Raw genomic sequence first — 27,930 nt, 5'->3', positions numbered from 1 at the left:
AAGCCCCATGAACTCATTGGTTTACCAAATTAGTCTTTGGTGGAAAATGACCCCATGTCATCTTGACACACTGGTACATCACTATTAAACCATAGTCTTTCCTTTCTTGCTTGCCCCACCATCTCCTATTAACATCAATCTCACCATATAAAACATTCCAAATATTAAAACTTTTATAGTCTTTGAAAATGCAAACATTTTTAAAAAGTTCAGTCTTTTTAAAATATTCAAAATCTCTTTTCAAATTAAAGCCCATCTTCAACATCTGAAAGTCTCTAAAATATCCGTGGTCTCTTTAAAACTCCAGAGTTTCTTTAAAAGTTCATTTTTCAATCATCAGTTGTAAAATAAGAAAATAAATTACACACTCTCTTATTCCAAGAGGGAAGAGCCAGAGCATAGTTATAATCAAAGTAAATCCAAAATTCAACAGTGTGAAAGTGTAGTGCTTGGTGTCTAAGACCCAGTCATGATCCTTTGGGTTCCAAAGGAACTGGGCAGTTAGTTCCATTTCTTCAGCTTTGCTGTCGGCACCACACATAGCTAAATTGCTAGGTTAAGCTGGCTCCACTGCATGTCTGCTCCTGTCCTTGGTGGTCCATCCATGGTATTGGCATGCTCCAAATGTGGGGGGGATCTCTACTACAGTTGGTCTGCATCTTCATCAGTAGCCTTTCCTGGGCTATCTTCATCAACTCTGACCCTGACAGACACAAAACAGGACTTGCATTTATTCCCTGTATCATGTTGCTAGAGCTCTGCAGGCAGAATTTTGTTAGCTTATTAGCATAATGCTTTAGATTAGCCAGGGCCTATTGATCCCATTTCTCACCATGTGAATCTCAGTGACACCATGGTGGCCCAATGTTGAAATTTTATACAGTGTTGTAAGCTTTTAAGTGAACATGTGACTAATGGGGTTAAATTTACAATGTCAAATCTAATTTTCCTGTATATGGGAGTTAATAATGATGGATAGCAAATTAGCATATAAAACATCTTATAATTACTTTTTCATTAGATAAAAATGCTTTGAAGTAGAGGAAGCTAGAACAGTTGCAGTTTGAAGGGAAAAATACATCTTTCTTCTACACACTTTTTCAAAATCTTATGAAAATCTAGTAATAAAATCTCCACTGGAGACTTTAAGCAGTAAACTTGGGTGTAATTTAGAGGCTATTGGTCCAGCCCAGCCTCGAACTCACAGAGATTTGCCTGCCTCTGCCTCCCAAGTGCTGGGATTAAAGGTGTGTGCCACCACCGCCCGGCAAAGCTATGTTTTAATGACAGCTGTGATGGCAAATGTCTATGTTCACAACAGTGTGCAGGTGGGGCCAGGAAGGTCAAGAGTTCAAGGACAGTCTGGCCTACTTGAAAAATGTTTTTAATGGTATATTTTTTACATAGCCATTACATGTTTCTAATTACTTATCTAGAATTTCACAAAAAGATACTTATTTTCGCTTTTATTTATTTGCCTTTAAATAATTCTACTTACTTTTATACCCATTTAAAAATACTTAAGAACTACACAGCATGACTTTGCAGGTATTTGAAACTTAGGAGTTTGCTATTTATCACTTCTGCTGCTTTGGATTGCTCTATTGTATTTCCAAAGAAAATACTGCTAGGTTATTTATTCCTTTTTGGGTACCTTCTTTTTAAAAAATGTGTTTACAGGCAATGAGTAAACATATATGTAGATATCCTGGTTATGTAAAGCACAGATTCCATTTATACCTAAAGCATAGGGCCCATTTCTTACTTATATTTGAGTTTGGGCACTCACAAGTTAACCTGGTGTTGAATGTATTTCTGACTCTCTCTCTCTCTCTCTCTCTCTCTCTCTCTCTCTCTCTCTCTCAGACACACACACACACACAGTCTGTTTAAAAACTGTGTCTCCTTAAAGAAGAAAGTTAAAATAAATGAAATCAATCTAAATAGAACAAAACTTAGGTTTAATGGTAACATTCAACAGATGAAGTTTTGTTCTGATAGGTATTACTTTTAGAGTGATTATAGGGTAAAAGGGCCAGCCAAAGTTACATACCCTGATCCTGAAACCTGAGCCAAAGAAGCACACTTTGTCCCTGAAACCAGAGCCACTGAAAGAAACACACCCTAACTCTGAAACTGAAGCCAAAAGGTTAAAAAGGACCAATGGAAGAAACACATTTTGGCCAGAACTAAAGAAACACACTCTGCCCCTGACCAACTGAGCACAAAAACCAACCAATGCCTGAGCAGGAAAACCAACCAGTCCCTGAGCAGGGAATCAACCAATTCCTGAGCAGAAAATCCAGTCAGTCTCTGAGTTTGTCCAAACTCGAGGATTGAAATGCAACCAATTCCTACCCTGAAAATCTTCATCCTGGAAATACTCGCACAGTTGGGAGCTGCCCTTTCCACCCTGGCAGAGGCAGCCACCCTCTTGGGTTCCTCCCTCTCAATAAATCTCTCGAATGAGTTTTGGTGCCGCCTTCTTTTGACTGAGTGGGGTGGAACACAGCCTAGAAGTAACAACTTTGGCTGGTGCTTGAGCAGGCCAGAGTAGGCAAAAGTGTAAGACTTTTGCTAAGGAAACCTTCCCCTAGAAGATCAGAATTTGTTACTCCAGGGGATCTGAGTAAAGCTGTAACAACCTCACTGGGGAAACCTTCCCCTGCCAGAGCAGCATTGTTACATTGGGGAAACCTTTTCCTGGAGCAGAACTATAAATTGCTATGCTTATGGTGACTTTGTGATAGTCCTTGGCTCCGACTGCCAGGATACTTTTCCATCCAAACTGCAATGCTTACAGTGATTTGAAGATACAGAATATGGCTCTAAGGATATAGTATTAATGTTATAAATTTTATATTGCTAAGTAAAAATCACATAATAGAAAATAAGAGTGGGAAGTGTTCATGCCTGTTGTCTTAAATAGTGTTTCTATTGCCATAAAGAGACACCATGACCACAGAAACTCTTATAAAGGAAAATATTTCTTTGGTGCTGGCTTAGTTTCAGAGGTTTAGTCCATTATCTACATGGTGAGAAGCATGGCAGCATGCAGGCAGACATGGTGCTGGAGATGGAGCTGAGAGTTCTACATCTCTTGATCCACAGGTAACAGGAAGTGAACTGTCACATTTTGAGTGGCTTGAGCATATAAGACCTCAAAGCCCACCTCCACAGTGATGCACTTCCAACAAGGCCACACCTACTCCAACAAGGTACCTCCTAATAGTGCCACTCCCTATGGGCCAAGCACTTAAATACATGAGTCTATGGGGGCCATTCACATTCAAATTACCTCTGAGATCAATTTAAAAGTGAGAGTCTGGTATTCCCCATTCTTCTCAAAAGTTTTTTTTGAGATAAGATCTCATTATGCAGACTTGGCTTGAGCTGAACTTACAATCCTCCTGCCTCAGTCTCTTGAGTGTTTTGATTACAGGTGTGTGCTACCACACTTGTTATCTATTTTTTTAGATAATTTCTCTCATGGAAAGATGAGAAACGTTCAGTAAAGCCCATCATTAAATCCCAGCTGTGTAAGTCTGTTTCCCTCAAGTATTACACTCACAGTTGAGTGGAAGGAGAAGAGTGTTGTTCAGGTCTCACAGTTCTGGGGCTCTGCTCCACAATTGACTGGGACTTTTCCTTGGGCCTTTCCTCAGGTAGTACATTGTGAATGGATCTTGTGTCAGAACAAAACTACTAGCATCATTAGTGAGGGATGAAGAGAAAGGGACCAGAATTTCTCAATCCCTTTGGGAGACATATCTCTAGTGACCTAAGCCACCTTTAGAAAGCCCCACCTATTAGAGGTTGCCCCACTCCCAATAGCACATTTAAGATCCACAGAAACTATAGCACCATATTTATGTTGGTATTGGAATGAATGAGTGTTTGGAAAGTGAATATTCCAATGCAACTGCTACCAGGAGCAAGAAAAAAAGAGCCTTATTCAGTGCTACCCATTACCTGTGGTGCTTATGTCTCACTTCTGGAATTGATACCTGTTTTGGTACATTAATCCAGTGCTGTTCATAATATATAGACTAGAATAGGTATAGTCTCTTCATTGGTGAGATGTCACATTATTTTACAGTGATACTTATTTTGTTACAACTACACAAACTTGAGTTTGTGATTTTGGTGTATTTTTTTCATGATTTTCCATTTTTGGCTTTTAAAAACATATATCTAGGTGTGTCTCTTAGTGTCTGATGTTTTTATTTAGATGAGCCAATTTTGACTTTTTAAAATTTAATTAAGCTGGGTGGTGGTAGCATACACCTTTAATTCCAGCACTCAGAAGGCAGAGTCAGGCAAATCTTTGTGAGTTCGAGGTCAGCCTGTTCTACAAAGCTACACAGAGAAATCCTGTCTTGAAAAACCTAATAATAATAATAATAATGTCATTATTAATTTGTTTATTTTGCATCCTAATTGCAGGCTCCTCTCCTCTTAGTCCCTTCCCCCCTGCACCTCTATTTTTGCTTCTGAATGTTTAAAACATTGTATTGAATAACCAATTAAGGCTAGTTCTTCCCCTTTCACTAGACTTCCCCCTATTAAGATATCAGTTGATATTGTCAATGTTCAACTTTGTTTAGTCTGACATATTGTTGATGTATTATGAGTGTAGCGTCCCTGTCGTTTCTAGAGACACAATCTTGCAGCACACATTCTGGTCATCTGGCTTACAGTCTTTTTGCTCCCTCCTATGAAATGTTCCTTGAGCCCTAATTTTAACCCACACACCTATGAACACTTGATTTTTGACAAAGTAGCTAAAACTATACAATGGAAAAAAGAGAGCATCTTCAACAAATGGTGCTGGCATAACTAGATACTGGTATGCAGAAGACTGCAGATACATCCACGTTTATCGCCTTGCACAAAACTTAAGTCCAAATGGATCAAAGATCTCAACATAAATCCAGCCACACTGAAACTTTTAGAAGAGAAAGTGGGAGATACCCTTCAATGAGTACACAGGAGAACACTTCCTAAACATAACACCAGTGGCACAGACACTGAGATCGACAATTAACAAATGGGACCTCATGAAACTAAAAAGCTTCTGTAAGGCAAAGGACACAGTCAACAAGACAGAAAGGCAGTCCACAGAATGGGAAAAGATATTTACTGACCCCACATCTGACAGAGGGCTGATCTCCAAAATTTACAAAGAACTCAAAAAGCAAGTCTCCAAAACACCAAAGGATCCAAAAGGTGGGGTACAGAACTAAACAGAGAATTCTCAATAGAAGAGGCTAAAATGGCCAAGAGACACTTAAGAAAGTGCTCAACATCCTTAGCCATCAGGGAAATGCAAATCAAAACAACTCTGAGATACCATCTTACTCCTGTCAGAATGGCTAAAATCAAAAACACCGAAGACAATTTATGCTGGAGAGAATGTGGAGAGAGGGGAACACTCCTCCACTGCTGGTGGGAGTGCCAACTCGTACAGTCACTTTGGAAAGCAGTATGGAGATTCCTCAGGAAAATGGGAATCAATCTACCACAAGACCCAGCAATTCCACTCTTAGGCATATATCCAAAGGAGGCAAATTCATACAACAAGGGCATCTGCTCCACTATGTTCATAGCAGCATTATTTGTAATAGCCAGAACCTGGAAGCAACCTAGATGCCCCTCAACTGAAGAGTGGATAGAGAAAATGTGGTACATTTACACAATGGAGTATTACTCAGCAGAAAAAAACAATGGTCTTGAAATTCGAAGGTAAATGGATAGCACTGGAAGAAACCATCCTGAGTGAGGTAACCCAGTCACAAAAAAACATGGTATGTACTCACTCATATATGGATTTTAGACATGGATCAGGAGAGTGCCAGTCTGCACTTCCACTGACAGAGAGTCTGGGAAACAGGAAAGAACCTAAAAGATATACATGGTACCCAAGAGAAGAGAAATGAGGCAAGATCCTCTGAACATATGGGGAACACGGCGAGGGGTAGGAGGGAGGGGGACCCGGGAAATAGAGAGGGGGAGAAGTGGAAGAGAGAGTAGGACATGGAGGAACAGGAAGGTCGACTGGGGGGGGTAGGATAGGGGGAAGAGGGAATCATAGGTTAGAAGACAGATCAGGAACCATTGTGACCTCTAGTGATCTAAACGGATGACACCAATTGGCAAGCTAAGCAATAGTGTAGAGACCACCTGCAATGCCTATTCCTGATAGTGAACTTGATGTCTATAATCATCCTGGAGCCTTCATCCAGTGACTGATGGAAGCAGAGGCAAACACTCACAGTTAAATACTGAACAGAACCCAAGGAACCCAGCGACAGAGAAAGGAGTGAAGAGCAAATTGACAAAGAATGGGCTGGCAAAACCAGCAGAGACAGCTGATCTGAACAGGGGAGAGCTGGGAGGCCAGCATGGGACCGATCCAGACCCCCTGAATGTGAGAGTCAGTGAGGAGGCCTGGGCTACCTATGGGGTCCTGAGCAGTGAATCAGTGTTTATCCCTCGAATACTAACAGACATTGTGTGTCCACAACAGAAAGAGGGTTGCTCTCTCTTCCTGGACTCTTAGGGAAGTGCCTGGACCCTACCCTGAATGAAATGATAGAGTCTAGATATCCTCTATGCGGAAGGAATTGGCAATAGGGTGGGAGGATGGGGGAGAATGGTGGGGGGGTGCGGGAGGAGGGGAGGGAAAAGGAACTGGGATTGACATGTAAAACGAGCTATTTAAAATTAAAAAAATAAATAATAAAAAAGGACATTAGAAAGGTCACATGCTTATCTGTTCCTTATTTCTGTTTACAAGAACACTTAGTTCCTTGCAATTCCTGAGTGAGTGAGCTGGTATTTCCAGTCTCTCATACTTACTGAGAACTTTAGAAGACATCTATGAGAATTTCTTTGAGAGGTATTCTGAGCCTCAAACCCTGCTTTATGGAGTTTAAACCTTCTCTGATGTTCTGTTTGAGGTTGTTAGCCATAAGCTAATTAAGTACAGGGATTCATCTGGTAATAGCAGAGCTGTTACTTGGGTAGTTAAAATTACCCTGTTCTTGACAATAATGAAATTGCATCTGTTCATTCCAAAGAGAGATCAGCTCATTAAGACAGAGGCTACAGAGATGAGGGAGACCTCTGCATCTTCCTCCCTAGAGGAGTTGTGTCTTATTTACTTAGAGAGAGAGAGACAGAAAGAGACAGACAGACAGACAGACAGACAGACAGACAGACAGACAGAAAGTCTTTATAGCTACTTGGATTTAAGGCTTGTCCCTTATTTTAGAAGAACTTGTTTGTTTAGTGCTGTTTACTTTGACCTCTGAGAACATACCCCAGGTGGCAACAGGTCACCTGCATGCCTATTTGTTTATTATTTTATGCCTCTGCATGTGCATCTTTATGTGGGTGCACACATGTATGCATGTGTCTGTGTGCCCATGTGTGCGCTTATGCTGTGGAAGTTGAGGTCCAACTCCAGTGACATTGTCTACTGTGTTTCTTTGAGGTTGGAACTTTTCCTTTTATCTGAAACTTGTCTATTTGGCGAGGCTGGGCAGCAAGCCTCAAGAATCTACCTGTCTCTGCCTCGTCAACAATGGGATGATAGGCATGTGACACCGTGTCTAGCTTTTTAAAAATGTAGTTAATGGGATCAAACTCACGTCAGTTCACTAGTCATGGATTTGCTGTGAACAGCATTATGACAGGGAGTATGTAAGGATAAAGTTTTAGATATACTGTCCAAATGTATTAGAGTCTGCCACTTCTCTAGCCTGGTGACTAGCACAGAAGGGGCATGACGGAGAGCGACTACAAAAGGAGCCCTAACTTCAGACAGAAAAGCACATTCACTGTCCTGAAATCATACTTCATTTTTTACACATTGTAAAACAGTCATGCTTCTAAGTACTTGAAATTCTAATAATCTGTTTTTCTTTCTCAGGTGTGTCCTCCTTAAGTAGTCAATTTGCCAAACTCCCAAAAGGATTGAAGCATTTAAACCTATCTAAAACCTCATTGTCACCTAAAGGTACAGTATATGTGATATACTTCATATTGTGTCTCTGATTGTTATACCTGTTGCTTTTGACCAGCTATTACTATGCTATGTAGTTGATTAAAATATACAAATTATAGTATGATGACAGCTTTAAGGTTAAGATATTGTACAATTCAAATTTGATAATCTAAATTTAAATTATTTGTAGAAAGTAATTTTTAAATTTGTGCACAGTCTTAATTGTTTAAGCTTTGAGCCAGGGAGTTCTCACTGGCTGGCTGCCTCTAGCCTTGTAACTCAGTCTCCTTGAGGCACCTGTTCATGTTTTTCTTGGTTCATTTCCCCAACTGTCAGAGTCATTGTCTACTTCACACAGAGTCACTGGGATTTGCTGCTGAGTCACCATCATAGTCCCCCATTTCTAGTCTCTGTTCCCAGAATGGTTTATTTTTCTCTTGGGTCTGACTCCCCCCTCCCCCCCTGTGTCATTTATCTCATACTCATGAAACCCCATGCCTTCTGTTGCTCTGCCCAGAAGCGGTTCATAGCAGTATTAGAAAAGCCCTCCACACGCCATCTCTTAATTTGTCTCCATGCTTGAACCTGAACACCCTTTCATCTCCACATATTCACAGAGCTTCAGTGAACCTGACAAAATCTTTATCTGTGGGGGTCTCTGCTTCAACAGACTTCTCACTCCAGAGACTACCGTCACTTGCTCCTTCCTCTGTCTATTTATGGATCACACCCAGGGTATTACTGTCTCAGTACTGTGTCCTTTCTATGAGAATGTTTCATGTTGGGCCCACGATGCTCTTGTGTCTCAATCTTCAGTGCCTGGCACAATGCCTGCACCATTGTGGGCTTCAATGAGGTTTCTAGAATTGAAAAAAAAAAACTTGTCATTTCTTTTTTTTCTTAAATACATAATTTATTTATTCTTATTTTATGTGCTTTGGTGTTGTGCCTGCATGTATGTGTGTGTGAACCTGTCAGATCTTGGAGTTACAGACAGTTGGGAACTGCTATGTGGGTGCTGGGAATTGAACCTGGGTCCTATGGAAGAGCAGTCGTACTCTTAACCATTGAGCTATCTCTCCAGCCCCAAAACTTGCCATGTCTTAAGTGACATTCTCTGCTATCTGTTAGTCAGTTCAGATTATCTATGGTTGGAGCCTGGCTTTCCTACTTCCTGTCCTCATCTTTATTCCCCATTGACTTGTGAGATAGAAATAAATTTTGATTTTGTCATGATAGTGGTATTCAATGAGTTAATAAACACGGTTTTAGGCACTTTAATAAATACTGTCAGCAGCTGCCATACCTTCCATGATCACAATCACCATGCTATCACTGTCACACCATCACACTCAGCATCACTGTTGTTATCTCTATCACCATCATTATCATCATAATCATTGTCAACGTATTATCACCCTCACAATCACTGTCACCAAACCATTGCTACCATGGCTTGCTGTCACCGTTATTGTTATTGCTATGATGGTTACTCTTACTGTCACCATCACCATTGCTATCACTGTCAGCATTACTATCAATGTGGCCATCACTGATACTATTGTCACCACCAGTACCATCACCATCTATATCAAGACCATTACCATCACCATGGTGTGTTGTCATGGGTTGCTACGTACTTTTAGTTAAACATGGGACAACTTGCATATACCTGCTGCCAATTAAGTGAACTGCTTACTCTAACATTTAACTTCTCTCTAACTTTCCTTTCGAATCCCTTACCTCTCAACTCCCTTCCCCACTTGCTCCTTCACATGCTGCATGGTATATCTCTCTGTTTTTAACACAGGTGTTTTCTGGCTGGTAGAAGCATTATTCATTCAATGCTGTGTCTGACATCTCCCTGTCTCAGGGTGTCACCACTGGCTGTACTTTGGTTAAATGCCTTTAGCACTGGATGCTGGTCCATCCAGCCACACATTCTGATTGTAGAATTGCACTAGGAGTGTTTTGTAATTAGAATTGATGTATACTCGTGTACCCCTGTTTAACACTAACATGTGCATGTCAACTACTACTAGGAAATTTCCCCAGATCAATGTTAGCTGATCTGATGCCAGAAACCACATACAGGTCCCATGCTAAGAGTGACTCCTTTTTGCTTTTCCTGTTATGGTCAGAAATTGATTCTCAGAATCAACTTATTGGTATATTTCTGATAAAGAATTCAAAGACACCGATAGGTTAAATGCATAAGCAAATACTATTTTTAATGTCATCACTCTTTGTGCCCGAACTTCCCACTGTTTTCTGATGTCTGGACAGGCATTCATGTGCTGTGTTTGATGTTTCACAATTGTGACTGATGATGCTGGTAAACTCGCTCGTTTTAAATAATCTACCACACATCACTTTAAGTTCTTCAGCAATGCCAAAGTCATTGATGTGAACTTGGCCACTAATTTTGCTCATTTCCTGGATCTCTTTTTAGGATACAGCTCCTTAAGTTGAATTATTAGTTCAAAAATGTGTAGATATATAGAGCTTTTCATGTTCATTGCCATCTTCTCCTAGGAGTATTTTATATAAATTGGTTTATTTTCTTACCACCACTGAATGTTGTTTTCCCTTTTCATCCCCCTCCCCAGATTGAGTCTCCTGTAGCACAATTTGGCCTTGAACTCCTGATCCCTCCCTTCTTCTGTAGCTCAAACTGGCTTCTAATTCATGGCAATCCTCTTGTCTCAGCCTCCTGAGTGCTAGGGTTTACAGTCACGAGCTGCTGTGGCCGATGCCCTTTTTGTTCTCTAACACATGTGAGAGTTTGATGTTTTCCTTTTTTCAACCTTCCTAATGCTACCACCCTCATATAGTTACTCATGTTGTGGTGACCCCAACCATAGAACCATTTTCATAGCTACTTCATAACTAATTGTGTTACTGTTACGAATCATAATGTAAATAATCTGTATTTTCCAGTGGTCTTTGGGGGTCATGACCCACATGTTGACAACTACTAGCTTAGGGTATTTCCCCCAGTTTTCCTTAGTCTTTTGTGTTTCTTCTTGGAATGATGCTACTTGACATTCTTGGTCAGTTTTCTATTTACGGTGCTATTTTTTCTTAATGTATGGAAGTTCTCTACCTATATTAGTATGCAATTGTGTTCCACTATTTGTTCCACTATTATGATAAAGCAACATTGATCATCCGTCCTTTGCAGGACAGGCTTTGATTTTGAGGTGGCCTGTGGTCACTCATGTCCTGTCCCTTGGCCTTAGCAGGAGTAGGGTAACTGGACAGGCAAACAAAGGTTCTTTTGTGTCCTTGATTGAGGACAACCTGGTCTGCCTGAACCTGTCACAGCTACTGTTTCACTAACTGTGTCTTTCATATAGTGCAAGGGTTTATATCAGAATGTGTGTTTTGAGAATTAGCATTTTTTTATAAAATAGGATCTTTAGAATTTTAAATTGTCCTTTTAAGATGTATATCTTGAATTGTTCAATTTTAAAAATACTGGTTTCTTAAAGACAAATATGCAGGCTCTGAAAGGTTTAGAGTTTTCAATTGTAGTTTTAAGTTTCTACTAAGTGTGACATATTTTAGTTTAGAAAACATGTATATTCACGGTTCCATAATAGAAGACAGATTTTTTTTTTAAATCTCCCATGGACCCCAGCACATGCACTCACTCTCATTTCAGACACTCGCTGCTTGATGGCTTTCTGGACTCACATAAGCATCCTGCTGCCTGGCAGATTATGTCAAGGCAGGACCATCTGGAGCCACTTCTTCCAGCTGTAAAGTCTCCAATCATGAATACCAAGCATGGTCAGATTCCCACAATAACCAGAGCCAAGGATGGCATGCCAGTCTGTGCTGCATTTGGGTTGTAAGACCCCCATGTTTCTCCAGTGCTATAGTTTTGTTATTCCTGTCATTCTTGAGCTTATTAACACAGGCCTCATGTGAAACGTGGGCTCAGGAAGGGGGAGGGGACGACCCTTCTGCTTTAGGAGCATGAAGGTGGCCTGGTAACAGGGTCCCTCGAGTCTAGTCAGAGACTGGCTACCTGCCAGGCACCCATGCTTGCCAAGGAGCTCTTTGCTGTCAGGATTAATTTGGTCTTCTCATTTTGGAATTTTATTTATTGGGTTTTATAATCCTTCACTTAGATACATGACTTTATAAGTGATTTTCTTGATGAGAGTCTGGTATTCTCCATATATTTTAGGCCCAGTCACTCCACTAAAAAGAGAATGGTGAACACTGAGGGCAGGGGAAATGACTGGGGAGAAAGCAAAGCACTTTCCTTGTAGGTGTAAGGCCTGGAGTTTGATCTTCAGAAGCCACATGAAAAAAGCAAAACAAAAATACAGGCCTGGTGTCAGATACCTGCCATCCAGCACTGAAGAGGAAGAGATAAGTGAATCCCTGGGGCTCATTAACTGGTCAACTTAACCTAATTGGTGAGCTGCAGGTCAGTAAGATATCCTGTTTCAACAAACAAAGTGGACAGCTACTAAGGTTGAACTATTGCCTCCATATGGGCACATACACAAATTCCCCCCATACACACATGGATGTACATGCATACAGAAAAATGCATATGGATGACAGGGTGAAAGAAAGGATGTTGGTCATTTTTACACTCATATAGATCCTATATAATGCATGCATGTATGTTATAGAGGGTTGCTTTGAGATGCTCCTGCAGGTTCTATTTGTGAAACAGTTAGTCCTACCTCCTTGCATTGGATGCTTTTGATCCTTGTATGGATGGTGACAGTTACCTCACTGGATCCTGAGGATGGCTGTCCTCAGGGTCTGTGGGATATTAGAGTTTGGTTCCAGCTTCTCCCCCTCCATGTGCCAAGTCCCTTATATAAAGTAGCATAGCCTTTGCTTATAGCCCACATAATCTTGCTGTGTGTGTTAGATCATCTCTAGGTTATGTATAATGCCTGCTATAAGTCTATATAAATAGTTATTGTCTTAGTTTGCTTTCTATTGCCATGCTAAAACACTAGTCAAAGCCAACTTAGATAGGAAAGATTTTATTTAACTTATAGATTACTATCCATAATCAGAGGAAGCCAGGTCTAGGTAGAACTTAAGGCAGGAACCTCGAGGCAGAAACTGAAGCAGAGACCATAAGAAGTGCTGCTAACTTGCTTGCTCTCCATGGATTGCTCAGCCTGATTTCTTATAATTCTTTGGACTACTTGCTGTTGGGTGCCACCACACACAGTGGGCTGGATCCTCCCGTGTCTATCATTGATCAAGAAAATACCCTATAGATTTAACTACAGGAACTCTGATGGAGCATTTTCTCAATTGAGATCCCCTTGTCCCAGATGGCTCCAGCTTGTATTAAGTTGTGAAAAAAACCAAAACAAAACAAAACCCACAAAAAATAAAACTAACCAGTGTGTGTGTGTGTGTGTGTGTGTGTGTGTGTGTGTGTGTGTGTGTGTGTAAAAATCATTTAGGGGATGCTGACCAAGCAAAAAGTCTGCACATGCTCTGTATATAAGCCTTTTTTGTTTCTGGATTCTTAAGATGGGTCTCAGTATAAAGCTCAAATTTGCACTGTGGCTTTTTAAATTTTATTTTTATTTTTTTGGCAACTCCATGTAGCCGGGTCTTGCCTCAAACAATGTATTTCAGGCTGCCTTTTAAACTCTTGGCAATCCTCTTTTATCTCAGCCTCCCTAGTGTTGGATGTCAGAATGATCTGTAACTTAAAAACAAAATAAAAAACAAAACAACAAAAAAAAAACATTAAAAAAAGCTCTGGAATATTTCTGTGCCGGTTGGCTGAATCCACAGATGCAGAGCCCACAGGGATGAAAGCCGTCTGTGTCTGCCACTGAGCTAGTCTGTATATTGTCAGGTGATATCTTTGCGGCTCGGACACCTCTGTGTGGTGTATGTTAGGCTTTCAGTAAAGAATTTGGAAACCCTGCATCCTCTCTCTACATGGGTATGTATGTATGTATGTATGTATGTATGTATGTATGTATGTATGTGTGCAGCACTATTCTTTCTGGAATTTATCCTTTTTCATAATGGTCTCTAAATTGTTTCAGGACAAAGAGTGTGTCTTTGTATAACTCTACATCTCATAAGTGATAAATGTTGGGTTGATAGTCAAGGAATTCTTTATACCTGTTTGAAATATTTATTCCTCAATGCTTCTGTCTCCCCCTTTTCTATGTCTCAGTGTTCAGTCTCCCTTGAGATCAGGGGCCTTTCACAGGTTCCCATTGGAATGATCTCAGCCTGAGCCACTTCTGTCATGAATACCAAAATTTTATATTGCGTTAAATGAAAGTTTTCCCTTTTACTGCTCTACTCCTGACATCCTAACTCCCAGGAGGCAGAGGCCGGAGGATTTGGGATACATAGTGGAAACCCCATTTCTAACAACAAGAGGAAACAGTTATTCTTTTTGATTCCTTCATATTGTGAGCATTTCATCTCACTGTTTAAAAATCCACTTCAATCCAAATTTTACCATGAACATAAATGCTCTTCAATAGAGTAATATATTCCTCTGTCAAGTACCCAATACTTAGGTAGCCCAAATGACCAGTATTTGTATGTGTTTCATTTAAATACTATTCACTAAGTCAAGAATTATCTGGTAGGGTTAAATGTAGGCTTAAAATCATCTCATCACTCTGGGACTTGAAAGCAAAATGCTTTCTGTTCTTGAGTAAATTGAAAGATTAAAGTACAGGTTGTCGATGAGAAGTCTGGCTTCCCTGAGGGACTGTCAGGGAACCCACAATCAGTGGTCCCCTCTAAGGACAGAGCCCTGGCCCTGCAGGTCTGGCAATGTGATTTGTCCTGAGGGCTGTTTGTGGAAACCCCCAGCCTCATTTTGTTTCTCAGAGTGGACATTGAGCTTGGATGTTTCTCTTGTTGCAGGGGTGAACAGCCTTTGTCAGTCTCTCAGTGCCAACCCTCTGACTGCCTCTACCCTCATCCACCTGGACCTCTCAGGAAATGCTCTCCGTGGAGATGACCTCTCGGTGAGTTTTCCTTTCCTCTCCAAAGGGGCCATCATCAGAAAGCCTTCATCTCTAACCTGCCATCCCAGCTCATTCCTCTACCACACCCTTAGTTGACAAACTTTAAGATCCTGTTAAAAGCTCGTGCAATGTTGTGAAAATCCCTGCCTTAACTGAATGTAGCCTGTCAAGATAATTAAGTTGCTTCTTCATTTGATGGTGCTGAGGTTCACATCCTTTTTGGAAATAGTTTCATCATCAGATAGTGTTGTTGGGATACTGGTGCTGTTCATTTGTTTAGAGAGAAGCTACCAACCTTGAACCCACTATGTATCAGAATGCTGACTCTAACTCAGGGTGATTGTCCTAACTCAGTCTCTTCAGTGTGTGTGTGTTTATTTGAGTCCCCCCACACACACACATACACACACACACTTGAAATCATTTAAATAGAGTTTGTTTCCTGCTGTTTTCCATTGTCATTTCTGGTATCCACTGACGATCCTTAAACCTCCTTCCTCTGAAGATAAAGACCATGGCACCATGAGGGTAAATGAGGTGGAGTGCTGGCTATGGCAGTACATTCCTACTACTCAAGAGGTTGAGACAGAAGGATTGTAATGCGATTGAGGTCATCCTCGGCTGCAAAATGAGTTCCCGGCCAGCCTGGATTACAGAGTAAAATCCAGTCTCAAAAAATAAAATAGGAGTTGGAAAGATGGCTCAGTGGTTAATTTTGTAGAGGACCTGGGTTCAGATCTCAGCACCCACATGATAGCTCACGACCACCTATAACACTAGTTTCAGGTGATCTGATGCCCTCTTCTTATCTCTGTGGGTCCCTGTGTGCATGGATATGATGCAATATATACACCCATGTGCATACTATACTTATAAAATAAATAAGTAAATATTTTAAAATACAATAAATAAAACAAAAGCAAACAAAAAGGAGGCTGATATTAAATAAGACTCATTTATAATAGGGATACGAATAATGATCTCAGGCAACAAAATAGCTCCATGTTTCCTGGTCCAAGGGTACAGCTTGTTCCAGTTTGCCTCTGGGTACAGTGGAGTGCAGTGAAGGGGCTGAGTGGATGTGGGCTCCCAGCCAGGGAAACACCCGGGTTCCAGAGTCCTCAGCAGGTGCAAAGACTCACTTGGTTTCTGCTTTCCCAGAAAGCCACATGTAAAGGGTTCCATCACTACTTCAGGGAGGAAGAGCTCCCCCAGCTGGTGGAGGGAAGCAAAGCCACGCCAAAATAAAATGGCCTTAAGGAAGGTCACAGGAGTGGAGCCAGAGCTAGGCAGACTCCATGTAAATGAGGGTAACATGTTTCCGCTGAACCAGACCTTGCCACCATGTACTCTGTTCTGCGCCTCTGGTTACTCCAAAGTATCTGCCAGCTAGTTTTGTGTTCTCTTGAACTCTTTGCTGGAGAGAATTTTCTGAAGTCCATAGAGTCAACTGCGGCATTTAATGAGTGTTGGTTCAGGAATGAGGCTCTGTCAGCATAAGCTTGTGCATGTTTTCACTGAGTGTCACTCATTGAAGCAGAGGAGAAGTGAAGGTTGTCACCTGGGGCAGGAGACTTGGACTATGTTATTGGGGAGCACTGACTCCTGTTTATGCTTGGGAAATTAAAGGACATCAAAGGGATTTATTTCATTGTTTCCATGCCCATGCTGGGTTGTGGGGAGGGTCAGGAAATTTTAGGCATTGTGGTGCCCCCAAACAAGAAGTTTTAGCAGTACTAGAATTTTGAGTTCTTTTATTTTGTTTTTCTAATAGTTTCCTCAGGACGATCTTGTTAGATTTTTAGAAGTCACTAAAGATGGAAAAATAATTATATTGGGGAGAAGAGAAAATAGCCTGAGACAATCTACGGCTCAAATTCAAACAGTCCTTCTCTCAACACTTTGAGTGACTCAGATTTTGATGGGGTGACTGCCATCCAGGTGGTGTTTCAGACTAAGGAATTAAGTTAATTAGCAGTGCTCAAATTATATAATAAAACAGGAACTAATCAAGAAATCAAAGCCATGTGTAAAAGAGGGGTGTGTGGCAATAAGATTCCTCGTGGCCATTTTTTTTTTACTGTAAATTTTCTTTAAATGCCCTTCAGGTTTTTGCTCCTAGAGAAGGAGATAGAATAACAGCCAGTCTACAAACCTGAGAAACATTTAAGAAGGTCAGGGGCGTGGGTGACTGTTTTGAAGCATTAATGCGCATGGCAGTGTGTCTTCCCAGAGCCTAACACTCACTCTCTGCTTCTTTCCAGCACATGTACAATTTTTTGGCCCAGCCCAACACCATTGTTCACCTGGATTTATCTAATACAGAATGTTCTCTGGACATGGTAATGCCTCTTTCTACCACTCGGGCTCTCACAACGCCTACTTTGATGGGATGGAGACCTGTCTCTTTAGTAAACTATTCTCACAGACCTAGGGTAGTGTGAAAGTGATGGGCGCCCATTTCTTCCTCAGGTGTGTGGTGCTCTTCTCCGCGGGTGCCTCCAGTGTCTAGCGGTGCTCAACCTCTCCAGATCTGTCTTCTCTCACAGGTATGACTGTCTCCCTGCTACCATTGCTGTCTTAGAATCCCTCCTTTGAGAAGAGGTGTGAGGATAGTGAACACACAGTGATTGATGGAAAGAGAATGTGTTGTTGTTTGAGACAGAGTCTCACATTATAGCCTGGCTTCAAACTCATCCCAGTCTTCCTGCCTTGGCCTCCCAAGAGCTTGGATTACAGGATTGTAGACCATCATACCTGGCTTGGGAATGAAAGATGGTCTTAAATCATAGCTGTAAGTTTTTGGACTTTGAAAATTAAAGATTTTGTTGTTGTTGTTGCATCTTTTGAAAACACAAATTAAGGGCCTTGTCTATGTTAGCCTGCTTATATGAACTATATATATATATATGTGCATGGATTCACATATATGGGCAGGTACTTTCTTAATATAGTAAAACCCTTTCAAAAATGTCTATAGCTGCTTCTCAGTGATGAGGTTAGAAGTAAATATATACGACTTCTGAGAACAAAGAAGAATGGTCACCCTGAAGCTCCTGTTTGTGATTTGTAGGAGGGGAGGGAGGGCTAGTTATGTCATGTCAGTTCTACTTATACCTCAGTTCCAGACTCACACCTGCTGACACAGTGCATTAGGAGCAGCAAGGATTTGTAAACATCGGCCACTTTGCATGGAGTGAGTGATAAAAAGTACTTGGGCCTCACAGGTGCAGCATCCTTGGCCATTCTGTGCATTAGTCCCGTTCAACCCTCACCGTGCAGGATCATGAACACATGGCATCAATTGTATTTTGTACATTATACACTTTAATGATGTGGGATATTGCCTAATAGTAGCCCTTTCTCCAGATTTATTAGTTGATTTTTTAAAAACCTTATACATTCAAGAGAGTAACTTGATTTATTTGGAATATTCAATTTGGTAGTATGCTTTATTCTATATCTTACCTTGCAAATATATCAATATATATTTACAAATACTTTGAGTCCATTTGAGACTGATTGGACATTTCCCATATGGTGGCACACGTCCATAATCCTAGATGTTAGAGGTAGGAGAGTTGGGAGTTCAAGGTGATTCTCAGTCACATGGTGAGTTTGAGAACATCCTAGACTAAATAGGACTCTGTCTCAAACAAGCAAACAAAACAAAATAGAGAGGGAGAAGTGAACCTTTACATACCAAAACTATGCTTCCAGTTCCTCAGTAGAATGTAGTTAGAGGATGTCAAAGTCTGGGAGACAGCATGGGAGAGAGTGTTCAGCCAGGCTGTCCTGTCTTATATGTTTAGAGGCAGGTCATAAGCCTCATTGTGACAGAGCTGTAATTGACTGGGGAACTGAATTACAGGGTGACAGCTCTGCTTACAAAGGTTTTTGTATAATCAGCTCTTTCGAGTTCAGTCGCTGTGAATTCTGCCATGACTGGTCTTCAGAGGCACTGTTCTTTGAGTGTAGCAGAACGGTGTAACACATTGCCCTGTCATCCAGATGAAAGATTATTATTAAACCGTTAATACTCAGTACCTTGCTTAGATAGACTCCTGAAAAGCACTTGTTAATTCTGTTAAAAGTAGCGAGTCTATACTGAGGCATAGATTGTTAGCCAGTCTAGTTAACTTTTGTTCACAAATGATTTCATAGTTGTACCCACCAGGAGAGGCTGGGTAGTTTCAAGTGTGCCATGTGGGCTGAAAAATGTCACCTTCAGCCTGGGAGGAAGGAAGCATCCTTTATCTGAAAGATGTAACAGAGGACAAGATGAGGCTGGCGGTGTGTGTCCTGGCTCAGAAAGCTGCTTTCTGGGAGTCACATCATGTCCCTTCACTTCCATTGGTCGTAGAGGCTCACAGGGCTGAGCTACCTGTCCCTGGAGTGGTAGCAGGTCATTGTCTCTTATAAAGGGAAGCGAATATTAGAGAATGTTCAAAAAACCCAAAGAAGAGAGGCAGGAATAGGAGGATTTCAAAACAGCAATGTAAACAGCATTTGCTTACCAAAAACTAAACAGGACTATACAAGCTGACAGGCTCTGCCATCTGAAAACAGCTCTGAAATATCTAACATCCTGCTTATTCCTAGTAAAGATTTCCATGACTTACTTTTTCCTTCCAAAATAGCTGGAGATTGTCACCTTTTAAGACATTGCTTTTAAAGCTCTCAAGTATCACAGGTTTTTAAAGACCTCTGTACAGCCAAATACTGCTGTACAAATGACTTGCCACCATCTCAGTGGCATCATGGACTTCAACTAAGTGCTTCATGCTGCTGAGCCAATCCCAATTCCCAGAGAAGGGAGCAAGGTAAGCCTACACACTCACTGTGGGTGCTTGAGGCCTGTTCCTTTGCAAACCATTACAGTATGGGTTTGACTCAGCAATGTGGCTTCAGTGTTATGTCAGTATGACTGACATGACAAGAGGAAGCATTGTCCAGCCACTTTACTTTCTTTGTCTTTTTTCTAATGTTTGTCCTGAAACGATTAGGTTTACAGTGTGAATGTAGTAGAAAATGGACTATCGGGAATGCAGGCGTGGTGCATTTAGTTGTGCTGTTCCTCAGATCCACATCTGCTCACCAGCTCATTGAATCCACCTGCTGGCCAGCACTGGGTTCATAGTAAGATGACTTCAAAACAAAATAGGCTGTGGTGGTGTATTCCTGTCACCCCAGCACTTGGGAGGTACAGACAAGAGGCTGAGGAGTTTGGGGTTAACTTTAGCTATGTAGTGAATTTAAGAGCAGCCTGCATTGCATAAAACTGTCTCAAAAAAAAAAAAAAACACAACTGGGTCTATGGCTCAGTGGTAGAGCACTAGCCTCTAGTCCATGGAGTCATAGGTTCAGTCTCCAGTACTGTCAAAAACCAAGAGGCAAACAAGCAAACGAACTGTCACTGAGCACACTGATGCAGATTCAGCCTGTACCACATTGTCATCCAGTGACAAAGTTCTCAACCTTCATGAATAAGACATGATTCTAACCTCCATTTTAATGTTTCTTGAGGATCAGTGGGCTAAAATACTGCGAGTTTACTACATACCAAGAATAGTAATAAATTGTGTTGTGGGTTAGCATTTAGACTGATTTTGTGGATCTCACATCTGCATTCCCATCTAGTAAACAGATTGGATAGAATGTAACCACTGGTGTGATGCTTGCCGTATGTTTGTTTGTTGCCTTTGTTTTCCAGGAAAGGAAAGGAAGTCCCCCTGTCTTTCAAGCAGTTTTTCAGCAGTTCTTTGGCTTTGATGCAAATCAACCTTTCAGGCACGAAACTGTCCCCTGAGCCCTTGAAGTGAGTGATCCATTTGTCATCTCTAGAGCTTTTAAAGTTACATTTGTGACTGTGAATGTGCTGGAAGGAAGGCAGAAAGGCCCTTGAGAAAGCCTTCTGAGGTAGGAGAGTGACTTGCAGGTATATAGAGCACAATGGATGTGGCTGTATCTCCTATTACAGTCTTCTGTAAAAGCTGTCACATAAAAGTTGTGTTCCAGGCTTGTCTAGAAATAGCACAGTAAAGCCCATTCACGTGTAATTAGTGTGAAGTTTGGATAGTATCCCAAGTATCTTTTTAAACATCTATACAGTCCACATTGGACATATTCTTCTGTGTATGTCTTAACCAATGTTTAGCTATTTCTACAGCTACTAATAGTCAGATTTACTATATATCCCATCTATACAAGGACATCAGTTTGCAGCAAGGTCGTTACAGAGGTACAATAGGCATTGTTTGCCTGGTGAGGTGGCTCAGCAGGAATAAGCTGTTGCCACACAATCCTGACAACCTGAGCTTCAACCCCAGAACCCATGTAAAGGGGAAGGGGAAAACAGACTCCCAAAAGTTGTCCTTACCGCCATATATGTTTTGTGACTTACTTGTGCAGCATTCACACATGCACACATGTATGTGAATGGAAAGAGAGAACTGACTACTCTCAGTTTGGCACATGTCTACACACACACACACACACACACACACCCTTGTGATTTGGTTGCTGGTAGCTTGAAACAGCTGTCAGGATTAGCATTCTACAGATACTCTTTTATGCTTTAGTCATATTTTTGACATACGCATTCAGCTAATATTTATTTTAGACCTACCACATGCTTAGTCCTCTTTGCTCATAGAGTAGATTAGGAGACTAGCACATTCAGGATGGTTTTGGTGTGATCAGTATTTGATTCTTTAAGTATTGCTGACTCTTGTACATGTAGAATAGCTGTTCAGTGTCTACTGTGGCGTTCTCACTGTGTATACAAGACCTAAGAATTGCTGGTAGGACAAACTATCAAGAACCTGGCATGAAATGATCCCTTTTGTCCTGCATTCCTTTTGTACGCTCATTCTTTGGGTGTAGAGGTCCTTTCCCTGGGTGGAGGTCTTTTCTCTAGGACCACTGGGAACAGTTGTCACTCCTGGTAGGAAATGTGTAGTAGGAGATGTTTAGTATGTCCACTGTCTGTTTTGTGTCCTAGTCAGTTTCACATTTGTCTGTTTCCTTCCTGCTGCCCAAGTTTGAGTTCATCATGAAGTCTGATTGAGGACTTGTTTTCATTTTCTTCAATTTATTTTTAAATTTATTTTTTTCCTCTTGCTTTTAGAATTCTCTCTCTCCCTCCCTCCCTCCCTCCCTCCCTCCCTCCCTCCCTCCCTCCCTCCCTCCCTCCCTCCCTCCCTCCCTCCCTCTCTCTCTCTCTCTCTCTCTCTCTCTCTCTCTCTCTCTCTCTCTCTCGTGTGTGTGTCTGAGTATACCATGGCATGTGTAGAGGTCAGAGGACAACTTGTAGGAATTGGTTCTGTCAATCATCAGAGTGACTGATGTTGAACTCATGTCAACAGGTCTGATGGCAGGTGCCTTTACCACCGAGCCTCCATTCTATAGAGTTTAAGAGCTTCTGGTGCACATGTAGATTCAAGTGTGCTCGACTGCATTGGACTTCATAGGACTGACTTGTAGCAGTGGAATCAATCCACTTTCTTGAGAGTTTTGATATCTGGGCAATGAATCCAATCCCCTCAATTTGCAGAAGAGAGATATTGAGAGATACTGCCCTGTCCTTCAGGTAACTGGATTGCCAGGATCCTGGACACAGCTAAAACACATGTACCTCCTTATCTCTGGGGTGTCTGTGTCTTCACCTGCACATTTTGTTAGGTGACTTAATAAACTCATCTAGCTCTCATTTCACCCTCTTGAATACTGTGGGGCTAGACTCCCTCACTGTCTATTCCGTAGGGAAAGCCAGCCTCACTGTGCTATGCTAATAACTATCACCTAATAATATTCTAATGATCCTTAAAGCTGTTCTCAAGCAGATGCAGGTGGGACTTTATCTACGATGAACACAATTTGATTTCAGCATGCAATTAGGTGGGCTGTGGGTTTATTTGCATAGGAATAGCACTGTTTCCAAGGCTTGCATTTATGATGGAGTTACCTTCTGTCAGAAGAATGCAGAAGTGTCACATGCCCATTGTTGTCAGAGACAGAATGCAGTTGGCATTTTCAAAATGTGAGAGGGTGCTTGGTATATGACCTGTGTTTCAGATAGTGTGTTCATTTTCCAGGCTTTATTCAGCGTGTTTGTTCTCTCTCTTCTCTCTCTCTCTCTCTGTGTGTGTATGAGAGAGCATGTGCCATTGAGTGTGTGCGTATTGCTGTTCATCATGTGAAGTTGTGCCTAATAAGTCTTGTTTCCTTTGCTCAGAGCACTCCTCTTGGGCCTGGCCTGCAACCACAGCTTGAAGGGGGTCTCTCTGGACCTCAGCAACTGTGAGGTAAGATATCCCAGACAGCACACTGGAATAAATAACAGCCTGAAAATTGTTTTTGCATTCTTCCTGGGAAAGTGAGATATTGTGGTTCCATAGGGAGAAGTGAAGCAGAAAAACACATTATGCAAGTTTCACATGTTCTGTGTTTTGCAATTTTATCTACAAGTCACCACAGAACACCTCTCCAATTATACCTGAAGATGCTTTGAATGACTTTCCCCTCATTCTTAGCGCCTGTTACCTGAGTGTTTCATGATGAATCCCCATGATACAAAGCCATAAAATAGCTTCACTGTCCTGAAATGCCATGCACCACATTGCTTTTAGGAGAAGAATGCATAGAGTTAAACTTGGATTTGTAGGATGTAAAGCAGAATGACTAGTTCTTTATTAACTCTTTTTAACATCTTAGTTTAAGACAGGACCATTAAAACATCTCTTGAAATTATACAGCAGCTCTGAACACTTCCAGTTGAGGAGCCTGTTAAGGGATGCTCTACCTTGCTAGCCGCCTTGGTTTATCTCCTGCCAGTTGCCTGGGCTCTGCCGCTTTGTAGTCCCCAAATAAACACACAAGACGCTGTATTAATTATAAAGCTGTTGGCCTTGCTTGTTTCTTACTAGCTAGCTCTGACTTAAGTAATTACCCCATAATTGTTACCTAAGTATGTTTCTTACTGGAGAATAGTTCCAGGCTTCCTACCCCCATGGTGTTACATGTTGACTCTCCTGTGTTTCTCCTTCCCAGAATCCTCCTCGACTCCTAGTCCCTCCTATCTAGGTTTCCTATTGGCTCAACAGTACTTTGTTGACAAATGCACAGGACTTCCCCCAACAGGAGCCCTCAAAGAAGAACTGAGGCCTGTGTGTGTTAGAGGACACTTAGACTCTCCTCATCTGGAAACTGTCAGTTCATGTGGACCTTAGCAAGAGAATAACAGCTGCAAGCACTGTTCTGAGCCTGGCTTTGCCCAGTGTGTCCTCCCCATCTCTTCTTCCCAGGCTGTTTCTATTCCTCTTTGTGCCTTTAGACTGACTGTGCCATGATCCCTGCTAGCCTTCCTCCTCAAGGCCACCCTCTTTGAGGACCTAAGTCATGGCCAGTCTTCCTTATAAGTCCGTCAGACTATGTCATCCTAGGTGGATGGGCTGATATATTAGTCGCTCTGCTGATTTCTTTGGCAAATACCCAACAAAGGGAACGTAAGGAAAGCAGGTTTTTCTTGGCTCACTGTTCAAGGCTGCAGTTCTCATCTCAGGAAGGCATGCAGTAGAGAACCAAGCAGCTGTGACACTGTTGCTGTAGCCAGGAAGCAGAGAGCAATGGATGCCAGTGCTATTTGTTTTATCTTTTATTTATGATTATTATTATTATTATTATTATTATCATCATTATTATTATTAAATGCAAGACCTCCAATTCTTGGGCTGGTTCTGCTTACATCATGTGGAACTTTTTTGGGGAATGTCCCCAGAGGCATGCCCAGGAGTGTACCTCCTAGGTGGTATAGATCCAGTGTGGGTTGATAGTGTAGATGAACCATCACTGATGATGTCACTGAATCTCTGTGTTTGTGTGAGACAGAAGTATTAGTGTTCCTCTAGGAAGCTGTCACAAGTTCTGAAGGAGCTGTGTTTGGAAAAGTAATCTGTCATCCTCTGTGACTATGTTCCTGTCTGTCTCACTGCCTCTCCATTTAGTTTTAGTGTGAAGGTCACTTTTGTGACCTGTTAATCTTACTGTGTTGGAAAAGTAAAACTCCTCAAATGCTAAAAACCAAAAAAGCTCTAGATATTAATTTTGAGTAATGGAACTGTAAATGCAATCATTGGCCCTCTTGTTATAAAGATAGACATGAAGCAGAAACCAACTCCAGCAATATGAACATTTTGTTTATTAGCATTTTGCAAAGGGTGTGCCAGTAATAAAAACCACTCATCATGGGAATGAGGTGATGGGGTCTGCTAAGAGTCATTCTCTCACAAACAGGCAGTTGGTAGGAATATCTATTGTGACCAAACACCAGTCAAACTACATTAGCTGTGACTCAGCTGGGGCTTTTTCAGCCTGATGAGACACTCTGTCACCATGATCAAGCTGTGACAGGCATGAGTGATCTGTTGGCTTCATGTACAGATAAGGAAATGGTAAAGTCTAAAGTATTTGAAGCAGTCTGACTCTGTGATGGTTCTCTGTTAATACTAGCATTGGCAATCATTAGAACATTAAATATGATTAGATGTGTTCTTGTTGGCAGTTTGAGACAGGATCTTGCTCAAAGGCTACCAGGTAGACTGGGTTGAAAACTTGTTCTTAAATATCTTCTTATTTCTTGAAAATGTTTTGAAGGTAATATTAGATGAACCATATAAATTATTTTGGCAGGTTAAAAATGTCAGGCAGGCGAGGCATGGTGGTATACCCCTGAAATCCAAGCATTAGGAGAGTGGAGGATGTATTTGAGGTCAGGGGCGTCACAGCAGCTTCTATGGGCATTTTTATGAAAGTCAACCCAACTACCAATAGGCCTTTGAGCTTGCAGTTCTCTTTTGTACTTTTCCCATGAAGATGGAATCCAGGTCAAACGATTCGTTTTGACAGTGAGATTGGCTATTACTGTTAATGATAATTTTATCGTCATTTGAGTCTTTCATTTATGGACTACAGGAACAAGCCCCAGAGGCATCATAGCTCTATGTTTATGCAGTTTTCTACCTGAAGTTATAGGGTCAATAACAACTCTTCCTTGTTTGTGTTACATTGCTGCTCATCAAAATTGGTGCAGCACTAACTTTTTTTCTAAGCATTTACAGTGTTTTGTCCCATACTTGTTTCTTAAGGCTAGATGTTTAAATATAAATGGATATTTTCAGAACATAGTCAACCTCCCAAAAGGTATTTGGAATTAAAAGATAACCAGTGTTGGGATACTTGCTGTTCTGTGGGTTTAACCATCAGTCCCCAGTTTGGGTACTTAAACTTTATGCACTACTCTCAGAAGGAAACATGCATTGATGTAGAAATAGATAGCATTTTGCAATTAATTCTATTTCTCCATTTAGATGAGGCTTCCTTCGATCTTACTGTGCTAGTCAAAGTAATGGAAGAATTCCACACTTAATTTTCTGCCCATGATCAGATAAATACAAGCTTTAGTATATGTGCTGCTGAAACAGGCTTGAAAGATATGTTAAATTTTTGAGAGACAGGATGTCTTATAGACTAGCCAGTCCACAGATTTACTTCATAGCCAAGGATAACCTTGAACTGCCAATCCCAAGGATTGGGACTGCAGTCCTGTATTATCACATCCATGTCCCTGTTAGATACATGCTTGAATGTTAGATTTGACTTTGCACTTAGAACCGTATCATCTATAGTGTTTCATTCCCCTAAGAGGACACTCTCACGAATGAAATGCGATTAAATTGTCCAGTGATGCAGTAACACTTAACTATTCTCTGATTTTCGTTTTTTTATTTTTCATTTTTTTGAGACAGTGTCTTACACATCCCTGGATAGCTAGGGACTCTCTATGGAGACCAGGTGTCTGGCCTCAAATGTGTAGCAATCCCTGGACCCCAAATGCTGGGCTTGCAGGTGTGTACCACCACATTGGCTCCATTCTGCTTTTTTGCCCTATCTGTTGGTTATTGTGAGTCAAGGTCTCACCAGGTAGCACAGTCTGGCTTCAAACCCCTGCGTTCCTGCAGTAAGCTCCTGAGTTGAGTGTGGAATTATAAATGTACTACCAGCCACTGCCCAGCTCAATCTTGCTTTCTTTTAAATAATGGCAGTATGGGGGATGCAAATGAGCATGATTTAAAAAACAGTTTTATATTCACGTATGCATGCATGGCTCTAATTATGCAAATTCATTTAAAAGGATTTTCATTTACAGTAATGGAAAAGCTTTTACTGTTTTGGGAAAGCATTAGCTTTAAGGGAATTTGGGGGTACCTAATAACTTATAAATGTCATTGAATATTCTTGGTACTAAAGATGAGTATTTACATTTTTGGATTGTATTTGGAAGCACCTTCTACTTGGAAGTGTCTCTTGGACTTGACTCAAGGCTGTCTGTGGAGACTTCAGCTTTGCCTTCCTTCGTGTTCTGCTGCTGCTACTAATGCTTTTTGTCTTTTTCCTCCTATGCTCCCCTTAGCTTGGCCACTGTGTAAGTACTTCACGCATCCATAACTTAGGATGTATTCAACAACTATTTCATTGTTTTTAATCAAACAATTTAAATGTTGAAAAACATACTAGCTTTGTGTGTCTATGCTATAAATAAGTCACTAAAAATAGTTACAAAATGAACAGAATCAATCACTACATATCATTTGCATTTTCTGTTTCTATGAATGGAATGTGTCTTTTACTGCACCAATAGTGATAGAGTGTAGGAATTTTCTTGCACAATTTTATTTCTCCATAGGAGTCATTGTCAGCACCTAACACACCAGAAAGGCTTCTTAAATTTGCCCCCCTTTCATGCTCTGAATATCATGTTGTATCTCTTGAGCTGTTTGAATGACTTCCATTTTAGCTCTGGCATTGTGTTAGGCAGGTCCGTTTCAAGGGTTAACAAAGCTGTGACTAGAGCAATTC

General features: G+C 41.1%; 1 protein-coding gene and 1 long non-coding RNA gene across 14 annotated transcripts in view; one reads left to right on the top strand and one right to left on the bottom strand.

The window, feature by feature from the left end:
* Positions 1-27,930, top strand: part of Carmil1 (capping protein regulator and myosin 1 linker 1) — a 271,462-nt gene that overhangs the window by 157,492 nt on the left and 86,040 nt on the right. For 9 of the 13 annotated variants that reach the window (XM_040755709.1, XM_040755707.1, XM_040755706.1 and 6 more), the window contains exons 12-18: positions 7,937-8,023; positions 14,912-15,015; positions 17,280-17,357; positions 17,488-17,564; positions 20,729-20,833; positions 23,252-23,321; positions 27,485-27,496. In XM_040755709.1, the coding sequence (XP_040611643.1) occupies positions 7,937-8,023; positions 14,912-15,015; positions 17,280-17,357; positions 17,488-17,564; positions 20,729-20,833; positions 23,252-23,321; positions 27,485-27,496 (533 nt within the window). The remainder of the gene's footprint in view (positions 1-7,936; positions 8,024-14,911; positions 15,016-17,279; positions 17,358-17,487; positions 17,565-20,728; positions 20,834-23,251; positions 23,322-27,484; positions 27,497-27,930) is intronic. The other 4 variants (XM_040755708.1, XM_005066447.4, XM_005066446.4 and 1 more) reach the window with 1 other exon arrangement.
* LOC121143576 lies at positions 39-18,822 on the bottom strand. The gene is made up of 3 exons (XR_005880806.1): positions 18,719-18,822; positions 8,642-8,871; positions 39-703 (listed from the first exon to the last, which is right to left on the bottom strand). It is a non-coding gene; the product is annotated as an uncharacterized LOC121143576 (long non-coding RNA).

This window comes from Mesocricetus auratus, unplaced genomic scaffold (assembly GCF_017639785.1).
Source record: "Mesocricetus auratus isolate SY011 unplaced genomic scaffold, BCM_Maur_2.0 Super-Scaffold_100013, whole genome shotgun sequence".
NCBI lineage: Eukaryota > Metazoa > Chordata > Mammalia > Rodentia > Cricetidae > Mesocricetus > Mesocricetus auratus.
The sequence above is the reverse complement of the archived record's forward strand: the minus strand, read 5'-3'. Positions and strand labels throughout refer to the sequence as shown.